The sequence below is a fragment of the Rhinopithecus bieti genome, unplaced genomic scaffold (assembly GCF_001698545.2).
Source record: "Rhinopithecus bieti isolate Rb0 unplaced genomic scaffold, ASM169854v2 scaffold_40368, whole genome shotgun sequence".
Classification (NCBI taxonomy): domain Eukaryota; kingdom Metazoa; phylum Chordata; class Mammalia; order Primates; family Cercopithecidae; genus Rhinopithecus; species Rhinopithecus bieti.
The window spans coordinates 1,877,698-1,890,547 of record NW_016817546.1 but is presented as its reverse complement, the minus strand read 5'-3'; the positions used below and the strand labels follow the sequence as shown (position 1 = coordinate 1,890,547).

Here is a 12,850-nt window from a genome sequence, read left to right as displayed (position 1 = left end):
TTCCTTTCAGCTTCTTAATGCATTTTACAATGAAGAATTGTTAAAATCTTTGAAAATCAGAGGAAGCTCAGAACATCTTAAACTGCTTTTGTTCACCTTAGTTAAAGGTGCAACACAAATATCTAAGTACTCTTTCGTGCAGTATTACTGTTTGCAAACCAACTTGTAGGGTTATGGAACTAGTCAGATGGGAAAGGGAACTCATATTTTTGGGGCAACTAGTACATACTAGATTTTTTAGGTGCCCCATCTCATTTCCTTTTTGCAATTATTTGAAGTAAGCAGTATTTATTTCCAGTTTACAGATGAAGCAGCTGAAGCCCAGAGAAATTACATGAATATTAGGCCTTTCTCATCATTGAGGTGGTTATAAAATATTAAAAATTGCCTAATGGAGTTTTGACTGGTTCGCATGGTAACATTCAGGCCTGTCAGTAGATTCTAGAACCTTTTATTAGATTGTGCTTTAGGTCGTTCTAAATTTTTATTTCAGGAATAATACATTCTAATGTGTGTAATGGTCACATAGATTATTAGGGATTCTGTTACCTTGTCATAATCCAGGACTTGCCTCAGTTTCTGATTCCGGTTGCCGTTTCCTCAAGCTTCTCTAGGATTAAGCCCGATTAATAGGGGTGGGGGGACGTCTTCGGCTTCGAGCCAGTTGAGTTCATGATCCCAGAAAAGGAAGGTTTATTGTGCAAACGCTGACACCACAGTGCCTATAGCTCTACAGCAGGGAGCCGCACTGGCTTCTGTTTGGTGAGCAGGCTTCCTGGGAGCACAAGTGATACACAGAAGGAAGGTTTCAAGTCTGTGATTACAACAGGTATTGATTCCAAAATATGAGTTTGTTTTTTTTAAAAAAATAACCCTCCCCAGAAATTGTCATCTACAGCTGGGAAGACAGAAGGCGTTATTTTTGGAAAGAGTAACAACTGTAAAACAAATATTTTGGAAAACGGAAGGCATTATTATAGCCAGGTCGCCTTTTTTTTTTTCTTGGTTGGGAGTTTTATTGATTCTGGTTTTAAATTTCATTATATTCAGCAATCTAACATTAATCTTGTATTTTCTGTTTTTCCCCCAAGCTGACATGGATAGCCTTGAAGGTAATGATGCACCCAAGTCCTCTCACAAACCATTCCACCAGAGTCCCAAACTTCACTCCCATCACCAGCTACAGGGAGGGGCCATTAAGATGGCACGGTCATGGAGTAAACGTGCCCCCTTGCCAGGCCACCTAAGCACAGTGCATCCGTCCTCTGGGGACCACGTGGTTATTCAGTTGGAGTGGGTTTCGACATTCATAACTGGACGTTTTTTGGCTGGCGTTAATCCATCTAAGCCAGTTCCCGTGAGCCCTGTGGCCACTAAGGAAATACCCTTTTTCCCAAAGCACTTCACTACGGCCCGATGGGTCTGAGTGTGTCACGTGCACAGGTGGAGATGATGGAAACCACAGGGGCTCTGTAGGCTACAGCATTCTTGTCTTCAAAGACTTTCAGACCAGTGAAAAGGTGAAGCAGGTCAGATAAGACCAAAGAAGTTTCTCGCAGAAGGGTCCGGGTTCTTGGACAATTCTGAGAAGGCAGTTTCCCTCCCTCATTTCACCTCCTCATACATCCAGAGATACAGTTAGGCAGATACAGGGATTTTCTGGGGAATATTTTTCCTTGCAATGGTAAGTTGCCTTCTTATAAGCAAAGGGCTTCATTGCAGCTTCTCATCCCCGGAGTCATACTCTGTTTTATTAGAAATTTGGACATAACGTTTTAAGACCATGGAGAGCTCTGTGTTTTTGGTGCCTAGAGACTGATGTTGAGGAGAATTCACCCTGGGCCTTCATTCCTCACTTCTGTAGCTCTGCAGCGGGCTGGGTGGAGGGCTCCTGGCACTGCCTCCTGGGCCGCCCACAGCACTGTGACAGCCGTCCATGTTTCACGGCTTCACCACCGTGTTGGTCTTACGAGTGTTCATCTTTTACAGGTTAAAATGGCTTAAAGGTGTCAGCGTTTCATGATAAGCCTTGTATTTGGGACTTTGTAACTCAGTCAGAAACTTGTCATGTGGAATGATAGTTAGAAACCGGGGGCTGACTGCTAAGTCAATTTGTGTATGGTGGGAATTGGAAGGCATGAAAAAATTATATTCCTGTTTCAAAACTGGATAGGAAATATTAATCTGAAGCATTTAAAATTTTCCTGTCGAAATCTGGTTTTAGATTCGTAAATGTGTAAGGGTATTGCTATTAAAATTTTTCTCCAAGAAGGGCTAAATATTTTGATGTTTTAGGGGAAAAAAGTATGTCTGAAGGCAACCCTTAAAGTAATAGTTTACATTTTGGAAAGGTAGGTGTAAAGCTTCCTCGTTTGCCTCTTTTGTGATTAAACCCTGAACGAAGAATGTAATAATAGAGGGGAAAAGCATTTTCTCTTCTTCCCTTCCCGGTAAACTCGAAGGACGCTGAGCCTGTGCGGCCCCTGTTGTTACTGTGCTGCTTGTTCTTGTTTCCCCTGCAGTATGCACTTTATAAAAAGATGACACAGGCTGCCATCCTTATCCAGAGCAAATTCCGAAGTTACTATGAACAAAAAAAATTCCAGCAGAGCCGACGGGCTGCTGTGCTGATCCAAAAGTACTACCGAAGTTATAAGAAATGTGGCAAAAGACGGCAGGCTCGCCGGACGGCTGTGATTGTACAACAGAAACTCAGGTGGGTGGAAAAGAGCTCATGGAGTTAAAGCTCCCTAGGGAAGAGAACTCTGACTTCTTTGAAAGACTTGTCCTGGGCTGACATTGGAGTCTGGGGACAGGCCTAAAGCATTGGCAGTCACTGTGTTCCAGAACGTTCTAGGCATGGTGGCTGTATACTTAACACCTGTGCTGAGTCTGGTTTTGAATATTTAGCTCTTTCTCTCTATATCCCACCCAATTATTTTGATATTGCCACCCAATTTCACCTTATATCAGAATTTGGCAGCACCAGTTTCTACTCAGAAAGTTACCACTCGATTATAGTAGTTTAACCCATTTCCTTTTTAGAAGAAAAAAAAAAGTACAGCCCGCTGCCAGCACTCATGTAATTTTATATAAACATGCTCTTTGAGGCTGAAGGAAATCTGATTTTCAATGTGAAAATACAAAAACTATTCTTGGAGTTATTTCTAAACAGAACTTGTCCCTAATCATAATGTAACTGAAATGTATATGATGCTACATTCGGATTAGAGACAAGACTATTCTTGGGGCAAATGGGAAATGAGTGAAATTGTAGAATTACTGCAACCTTGGAAGAGTAATTAGGGTTAAGCTGTTCCATTTTAGAGACTGTGATAAAAACGTTGAGCCGAGTAAAATACATTGATCAGAACATTTGCACAATAGCCCAAAGAGTGTATCAACTCCCGTGAATCACCTTCTAAACTAAGAAAGCCTCTCTAATGCCAGAATGCCTTTTGCGGCAAAATGAGCTTCTAATAAATTGTGAAAGAATATTTAAGTGGCATTTTATTTTCAGTCTTTATATAGTCTCTCTTGAAGCTGAGGGCGCCTGCACACACCCTCCTTTCTCCTCTAGTGATGCCTGGACTCGATACTATGAAAACAGCATACGCACTCATTCCCCTTCAGATTGTATACATCTTTAACGTATGCTGTTGGCTTTGCTACATGAACTGCTTAATGCAGAGTCCTCTGTCACTGCTGACCAGTTTCGCATATTGGGCTTTACTGTGCCCTTCTTGTGACAATAATATTCTGACTTTTTCAGGAGCAGTTTGCTAACCAAAAAGCAGGATCAAGCTGCTCGAAAAATAATGAGGTTTCTACGCCGCTGTCGCCACAGGTACACTAGTCCTCGTTTATACATTCTGCTCAGGGAGAATGATGAAGCATCCCTGACCTTCTTAACCCTCACTAACTCCTATGTAAAGCTAATCCCCCTGCAGATAATCAGGGCATATGTCCCAAATTACAATAGGGTAGTAGAGCTCTTTAAGTAGGAATCAGGTTGCTACCCTTGGAACGCTGGTAACCATGTCAGACGATGCTGTTTGAACAATGGAGATTCATACCCGTGTTTTTCTGTTTTAATCTGGGTGTGAGGTCACCTTAGTCGGACTAGCTTTTAATATTAAGTTTCTCTTTAACCTGCGATTGATACGCCACATTGCAGTATATTCTTTGCTCTAATCCTTTGCTATGCTAGCATGTGTCCAAAGAGAAAACACTTTCTAGTCTCAAGGAAGGAAAGGAAAACCATGAATTCCAAACAAGTTTTCTGATGTAGAATTTCCACCAAATAGCTGGTGCCCTCTGCTGGTCATGTAATTGCTAACATCCTCTATTATTAAACTATCAATTAAAGCTGGTCCGTGATGAGGAACAGGAGAGATTGCTGGAATGCAGCTGTTCAGGAAAAGAAAGACATCTGAGATTCTGGGCATATCTTCAATTAGTAGGAAATGGGGTCCTGTGACCCCAGCGTTCTGTGGGACGTAGCATCTTCTCGTGGAGCTAAGCCAGAGGAATTTCTCTTTGTTTCTCAAATTTGAGCTTTCTTTATGAAGACTAGCGTCTCTACTTAGATTTCAGAGGGCTGGTGAAAGTGGTTTGTGTTCTTTATCCAGGTTAATATTCCAGTCTGACGTCTGTAACTGCGGCCGTCTGAGCTGGGTGTAGACCACCTTCTGTGTGGTTGGGTTGTTGCTCTGTGTGTCAGGAGCTGTGCAGTTTATAGAACCAAACATTAAAGCAGGCTCTTTAATGTCTTATTTCCTCTTCCTATTTAATTATACCAAAAGTCCTAGTATTCATATTTAATTGGACTCCTTGGAGGTTTCATTTTGCTTTAGTTTTTCTTACTCCTACAACCATCTGATTGCTAGCTTTGAAAATACCTTGCCTTTAAGACTTAATAGGTTTAATGGGTTATTTGTACTTTTACTTAAATTAACAAAAGAATTTATTTTTGTGACCACAGAAGGAAACATGCACAGCCACTGCATTAGCATCATGAAAACTTAAAAACAGTATTCACTAGGATAGATGGTTTTCCCCAGCTACAATGCCGTGCAGAAGCCAGTGTTCACTCGCCCTGTGCCTCAGCAACATTTGCTTTCCACCGTGCGAGGATGGGAGATTTTTCACCATGATGGCTAATGAGTAACATACCAGTGTCAGTACTCTGAAACAGGACGTCCTGTTAGGAAATGCATCCCCAAAATGGGTATGGCTCTAAGATCATGAAATTAATTCTGCAAGCCTCACCTAAGGCAGCCTCTTTTCTTTGTTGTTCAGTCATACCTTTTACTTTGCAGGGGACTTAGGACCAAATAGAGTACTGGATTTTCTTTATTTGGTGAACAGATCAAGGACTCACCTGGGCCCTTTTCCTTACATTCTCCAATATGTTCATAGTTCCTTCCTCCCTTTTCCTCTTAGACCTGCAAAATGAAAAACCTGAGCAAGACCCTATCCAGCACTAAAAACAATAGACTTCGGCCACTTTGAGCGGAATCACATCTTCTTTCATAACACTGTGGTTGATACTTTCCAGATAGATTTTATTTTCAAGAAAATTACCTTGACACCACTGTTCTTTAGGCCACTTCAGACAAACCAGAATGTCTGCAAGTTAAGTTGTGCTAGACTTTTTCCTCATTTCTTCTAGCCTGATCCTCAGACTTTGCATGAATGTGTGGGTAACGTAGGAGCAAAACTGCATAAAGTCCTACACTCGTCTCCCTTTCATTTTTGCCAAAGCTGTGTCCTGTGTTTACTCTGAGAGAATTAAGAGCATGAGATACTTAAACAAAACATAAATTCATGAAAGGTTGCCCCCACAAAGTAAGCTAAACAAAGGAGTCCTTTCACTTTTGTTTTAGAGTTCTCTTTCTGTAAACTGGTAGAGAAAATTTCATGAAGATTTTGCCTTTCCTAAGTGTATATTTTAACTGGTAATAACATCATAAGATGGATAACAAGAAGGTTCATTATGAAGAGAACATCAGATATGGGCTCTGGATTCCTGTGCATTAATTGGAATGAAATAAAAAATGTTATTGGCTGTGTTGACCAATTTACAGTTTCAGAATGTTAGAAAAAAGGTAGGCAGATTTTATCACCTCTGCCACTAAGATTCAGGTATTCAATTCCATTTCTGTATATTCTGTTAATGATGTCTCAATCAATTATGGATCTTGAAGAAATCCTAAAAATCTATCCTGGAAGTTTGTTTTAAACTCATATTTTCCTTAGGATGTGTGTAATCCTATTTTCATTCTGGGTCGAGTTATTTAATGTTATTTTAAAAGAAACTATCATGTCTGTTGTTCCTTAGAAGCATTAAAATCGTATTAAGATAGAAAATCTTGGCCGGGTGCGGTGGCTCGTGCCTGTAATCCCAGCACTTTAGGAGGCTGAGGCGGGGGGGTTACCTTAGGGTAGGAGTTTGAGACCAGCCTGGCCAACGTGGTGAAACCCTGTCTCTACTAAAGATATAAAAAATTAGCTGGGTGTAGTGGTGCGCACCTGTAATCCCAGCTACTTGGGAGGCTGGGGCAGGAGACTCTCTTGAACCTGGGAAGCGGAGGTTGCAGTGAGCCGAGATTGCACCACTGCATTCCAGCCTGGGCGACAGGGAGAGACTGTCTCAAAAAAAAAAAAAAAAAAAGGAAAACTTCATATGACACCCTCTCAAAAAGGTAGGTAGATAGTGGCTTCAGGAATCAGTCAGAAGTGTCCCATTTCTAAGTCATATGACCCCAATTTTTTGAGACTTAAATTGGTGAATTTTCTACCTACTCATTTCACATACCCCCACCATCACTCTCTTTTTCTTTCTTTCCAAAAAAGAAACCATGTCACACTCTTTTTTGTTGAAATAAAGCTATTTATAAGATTTCTGTTGTGACCCTCACGTGCTAATAGCTCTCTGGTGTTGTTTTACTGTCTAAAGCCCCCTGGCGGACCATAGGCTGTACAAAAGGGTGAGTTTAGCTGCCTGCTAGCCAGTTTCTCTTCTCTTCCATTTTCAGTATTTTGCTTTTTGCTTGCTTGCATGGGGCTGCAGCCTAGGTATGCCAGTAAGTTTCACATCCATTTTGAATGAAATAAAATCAAGTAAAAACTAACCCTGATTACTAACACTGCTATTTTATATGACAGGAGAACAGTCACATACATTAGATGTACAAATGCATGAGTGAGTAAAAGGGAGGGCCGTTCGAAACCACTGCAGGGCATGCCTAGGATGTGGCGGAGGAAGCCTGGGGACGAAAACAGGGCTGGTAGGCCACGTACCCGGCCAAATAAGGCTGTGTTACATGAAAACACTCAGCAGGTGGCTTTTTGTGATTAAGATAATTTGCCACATGATATTTTCTCAATGACTGTTTTGTCAAAATGTCTAAAGCAAGGAGGCTCACTAGGAGGTGGTCCTAGTTTTTTGTTTTTTTTTTTTTTTTAAATGAACCTGTTTCTTACTGAGAATGGCTGTTTCCCTATACCCTGCTCCTGTGGTTGCATTTTCTAAATCTCCCCCTCCCTGGTGCTGTGAGGTAAGTCAGTGTATAAGGCTGCCCTTTCAGTACAGACCCAGGACATTCATTATAAAATAGTGAACCGGCCTTCCATCACTCGATGGTTATGCTGAATAACGAAAATGTGGTGTAAAATGTCTTAAATGTTTATATTCTACATAACAAGAGTAGGGATTCCAATAGGCTTTGAATTTTAAAGAGATGACAGTGAGTAATTTTAGTTCCTGAGATTTTAGAATATGATGCTAATTTGTAAGCAGGGCAAAAGGCAAAAGTCTCCCAGAAGCAACTATAATGTGTTGGAGTTATAATCAAAGATTTAGTGTCAGAAAACTATTTTTTCAAAGCCAAGAATAGGGTAGGTACGATGGCTCATGCCTATAATCCAGCGCTTTGGGAGGCTGAGGTGGGAGGATCATGTAAGCCTGGGAGGCTGAGGTGGGAGGATTGCTTGAGCCCAGGAGTTCAGTGCCAGCCTGGGCAACATAGGGAAACTCCATCTCTACAAAAGATCAAAAGCTAACCAGGCGTGGTAGGGCATGCCTGTAGTCCCAGCTACTCGGGAGACTGAGGTGGGAGGATCATGTAAGCCTGGGAGGTTGAGGCTGCAGTGAGCTGTGATCATGCCACTGCACTCCAGCCTGAGCAACAGAGCGAGACCCTGTCTCAAAAAAAAAAAAAGCCAGAAATAGAATTTATCAAAATCTAATTAATCTAAATTCATTTAGATTAATTTGACAACTTGTTTCTTATATATAATCTTAAGAGAAAAAATGAGTTGAAATTATAACACGGGAATTCTATCAGCTCGACTATATTCAATGCCCCCTCTTCTTAACCTTACACTAATACTTTATTTAGTCATCTTTAAGATTTCTGAGAAAAGGTCATAGTTCAAAAAATCTCTTAGCAGTTTTAACTGCTAATGTTTCTGGACATATTATTTCCCATCTAACTAGACTTATGTTGATGCTAATCTTTATTTATTATATTTTAACCCAGGAGTTGGCAGATGTTTTTCTGAAAGGCCAGATAGTAAATACCTTAAGCTTTGTGGGCTGTACAGTCAGTCCCAACTACTCAGTTCTTTTAATGTAGCAGGAAAGCAGCCACAGACAACATATAAATGAATGGCTATGACTGTGTTCTAATAAAACTTTATATATACAAATAGATACTGGACTGGATTTTGGCCCACAGGTTGTTGTGTGCCAACTTGATGATAGAAGAATTTAGTTTTTATAAGTCCTTTGTAATAATGACCTTAACCCTAGATTTAAAAGCCTTAAAAGGGCCGGCTATGGTGGCTCATGCCTGTAATCCCAACACTTTGGGAGGCCGAGGCAGCCGAACCACTTGAGGTCAGGAGTTCGAGACCAGCCTGGCCAACATGGTAAACCACGTCTCTACTAAAAATACAAAAATTATCTGGGCGTGGTGGCGTGCGCAGGAGAATCTGTTGAACCTGGGAGGCAGAGGTTGCAGTGAGCCAAGATTGTGCCACTGCACTCCAGCATGAGCGGCAGAGCAAGGCTCCGTCTCAAAAGAAAAACAAAAGAAAAGCCTTAAAAGCCTTAAAATTTTAAAATTTAAAGGCTCATCTATTTAAAACTATAAATAATTGCTGAAGGAACAATTTGGTTTTTTTGAGGAAAAAAAAAGCAGCTATACTCTTACGTAAACTTAACTAATTAATCCTCTTTAGACTTAGGGAATTGTTCCCAATTAAAATATTTCGGGTCCCTTGTGATAGAGCTGGCTCAGAGATGTTTGTTTTGAAATGTAAGAAAAAAAAAGGACAAAATCTCCATTTCTCCCTCTATTCCCTCTCACCCTATTTCTTTCCATTTTAAAAAACCTCCAAGAGAATAGATGCATGCCCTAGTGTTCAGTTTAACTACAAGTTGTAGTATCATGCATGTTACATGCAATCAATATCACCTGCTGCAAGGACAACGTTTTTACGGGAGGTGGTTGCTTATGTGTTTTTGAAGCTTGTTAGTTTCTGTTATGTTAATGACCGTTTTAAGAAACATTTTCAGAAGGTGCTTTTCAGTGCAAACCAGAATCCCAACCTCAATTTATTTAATGCCGGCTACATTCTGTTGTGAACTCCTAAAACTCGTACTCATGCATGGAAAGTTGGAATCTCATGACACCCCTTATGCCTCACAACGTCTACGCAAGTTTGAGAGAGAGGGGCTGAGAAGGTTCCTTCTATCCTGGTGATATTTAGCTAACTCTCTGAACCGAGGAATAGCGTATATATGGCTTTGTGTGATGACCAATAAGATCTTCTCTCCCTCATTCTTCCATCAGAGAAGTCATAATGGCACTCCCTTTAACAGTCCCCAAATTGAAATTACTCTTGGGAGGCAGAGCATCCTCTGAGGAAGATTTATAGTCCTAGAAATTATGTTAAAGAAGATACTTATTTTGTTAATTCATAAAGTATTCCATATTTAAGACATGGTTTATACATTGAAAAGTAGTATTTTCCCAGCTACTGGAGGCTGAGGTGGGAGGATTGCTTGAGCCCAGGAGGTCGAGGCTACAGTGTGTCATGATCATGCCACTGCACTCCAGCCTGGGCAACAGAGTGAGACCCTGTCTCAGAAAAGAAAAGAAAAATAATATTTGAAAACTTACAGGATTAAATTTTAGGGGACAGTATTTGTAAAACACTAAAACTGACCCAAACTCCTATGTCACTGGAGCAGGGGGAGATCTAAAAAGGCAGCATTAAGACACGACAGACGAATTCCAGCAGCAGAGCAATCAGAAAATACCACTTGTGTCTTGAAATGTTTTGTGTTTGCTTGGGAAAGGCTAAGGAAAAGCACCAAATATTTTCACTGAGTACAGCTCATTTTATCCCCATTTCCTTCAGGGCTACCTCTTCATTTATCCAGTAACTTAAAAGAAATTAACAAACTCTCCATACTGTCATCAGGGTTTTTTGTTTTTGTTTTTTGCCTTGGACACAATAGCTGTATTTAGGAGAGAACTTTTGTTCTACACAAAGATATTATTTAAATCAACAAAAGCGATTTCTCAGCAAATGACTGAAGGATTTTTAAGGTTGAAGAAACTTTTAAAGTACATATGCTGAAAAGATACTTTCAGTTGGATTTTGAATATATCTAACAGGATATTATTCAGTTGCATAAAGAAAAACCAAGATACCTTATATGTTAGCAGATAGTTCAGTTACATAACAGATTTATCCTCAAAGTATTGAGACTTGCTTGACCTAAAAAATAAAAACTAAAATGCCTCTTTTTCTAGACAGAAAATGACTTTCCACTTCTCTAAGACATTTATTTTTCATGGGCAGTAGAAAGTGTTCTCATAGATGAGAGACACCACTCTCTGAAAAGCAATTTCTAGACAAATTCCTCGTTTCCCGATACGAGACACTATTCCTGTGAGAAGGCTTTGTAAACTCTAACAGTCACTACAGGTATTATTAAAAGCAGTGGGAATGCTAGTATTTAAATAACCTATTTCTTATAAACTGCTGGCCTAGTCACCTGTGTTCAGTAAAGGCAGGTGCAGTTATTTTACTGGAATAAGACCTTAATTAGAGGAAGAAGAAACAACACTTTTTACTCACACATTTTTAAACAACGTATTTTCTTTTTATTTGAGAAGCGGGTTTCCAAACACTTTGCCAGAAGCTGGTAAGTAGTGGTCTCAACAGAGCAGCTCTGCTGTGCGCTTCTGAGAGCAGCCCCGGGTCATAGCCGCATTAGGTCATTACCAAGTTCTGAAAATTACGCTTGCACTTTTGGCTGTGTTATGTACACTTTTATCCAAGGGACAGTCCTCTAACAATGCCGGGAAGTGTACTGAGAAGTAAACAGTGCTCTAGGGTCAACAAATGTGTTCTCACACTTCTGTAGCTCAATTTGGCATGAGGCATAGTTTCTAAATGGCCTGATGTGTTCATGAGAAGTAAGACATGAACGTGGGATGTGTCATCATGGATGTATTTTAAATCTCCAAAGTAATTCTGTCTCACTTGCCTCTTTTAGGAAATGAATATTTTTGGAACACAGTGGTGTGTGTTAAATTGCAGACAACATGCTCTGTGTCATTCTTATTGGGCCTCTCTGTCTTTTTTGTTTTGCAATCCAAATGAGATTTCTGGAAAATGGCAAGATCTCTCTTTTCCTAAATTCCCCACAAGCTATTGCAGCTCTGAAAGCAACAGGTAATAATCAGAAAGCCGCATCCGCTGCCCTGTCTATTTTTGACGTCCAGCATTGCGAGAATATTTCCGCTGAACTCCACTGACTCATGAGACATTTCTCTGGCTGAGCATCACTGAGTAGATGTAATGAAGCAGCTTTGCCTTACGCTTTACCCATGGAGCCATTGTTTGCTACAAGTTTCTGAAGCAGGCCTACTTCATTGATTCATAAATGATCATTGGACGTCTGATGGAAGTAAACCCTGTGGGCTTTTGCTGGCTTTCAGTGCTGTTGCTTACGACATCACTTCAGTACATTACGATGCAACTTTTTGGGGAGGGGGAATTGAGACTACAATGGTATCCCAGGTGGTGATTATTCTCAGCCTAGAATGCTTGGGGAAATACTGGGATTGTCTTTAATGTTAATAGCTGAATGGTCACAGGTCAGTCTTACTATTCTAATTACTTAAGTCAGAGCCAATAAGAGTTCTACTTTGCAAGTTACTGATAGGAGTCAGAAATGTGGCCGTGCAGCTTTCCTGAGGGCAGCACTGGCACTGTGGGAACTGTAGCTTCTGTCCTGCATTGCCTCTATGAGCTCGGGGAATACTGCTTTGCCTGTCTTCTGTGTAAGGGAATTTAGAAGTAAGTGCAATTATAATTTTTTTTTTAGATAACCTGGACATTTTTAGATTCAGTTCTTTCTTAGCCCTGAATGAGTCTAACAGTTGTAATTTCTTAAGAGAACTGAGCACTCAGTAACCCTTAGCTAAGTTTGTGTAACATAAAAGTTTATCATGCACCTGTGTTCCAAGTCCTATAGATATGGTGACCACAGGTCCTGGATTTTCAAGTCTAATTCCAATTTCAAAAATTCTTGTCTATATTTACCAAGTTTATATACCGAAAAATTTGCTTACAACATAGGTAATGTTAATGAAACCAGTTCAGTCCATTGATTTTGGCTTCAGTCTACAAAATTGAATTTTTTTTCCTTCCACTGAATTTTCAGTTGTTTTGCATAATGTGATCACAGCATTTGTAAGACAGATCAGTAACAGATGGATAGAAAACCATCTAATTCACTTTTTTTTTTTTTTTTTTTTTT

The 12,850-nt window shown here is 40.2% G+C and overlaps 1 protein-coding gene across 2 annotated transcripts in view; it reads left to right on the top strand.

The window, feature by feature from the left end:
* Positions 1-12,850, top strand: part of CAMTA1 (calmodulin binding transcription activator 1) — a 980,313-nt gene that overhangs the window by 959,258 nt on the left and 8,205 nt on the right. For both annotated transcript variants that reach the window (XM_017856059.1, XM_017856060.1), the window contains 4 exons: positions 1,092-1,112; positions 2,523-2,716; positions 3,773-3,847; positions 6,962-6,992. In XM_017856059.1, coding sequence (XP_017711548.1) covers positions 1,092-1,112; positions 2,523-2,716; positions 3,773-3,847; positions 6,962-6,992 — 321 coding nt within the window. The remainder of the gene's footprint in view (positions 1-1,091; positions 1,113-2,522; positions 2,717-3,772; positions 3,848-6,961; positions 6,993-12,850) is intronic.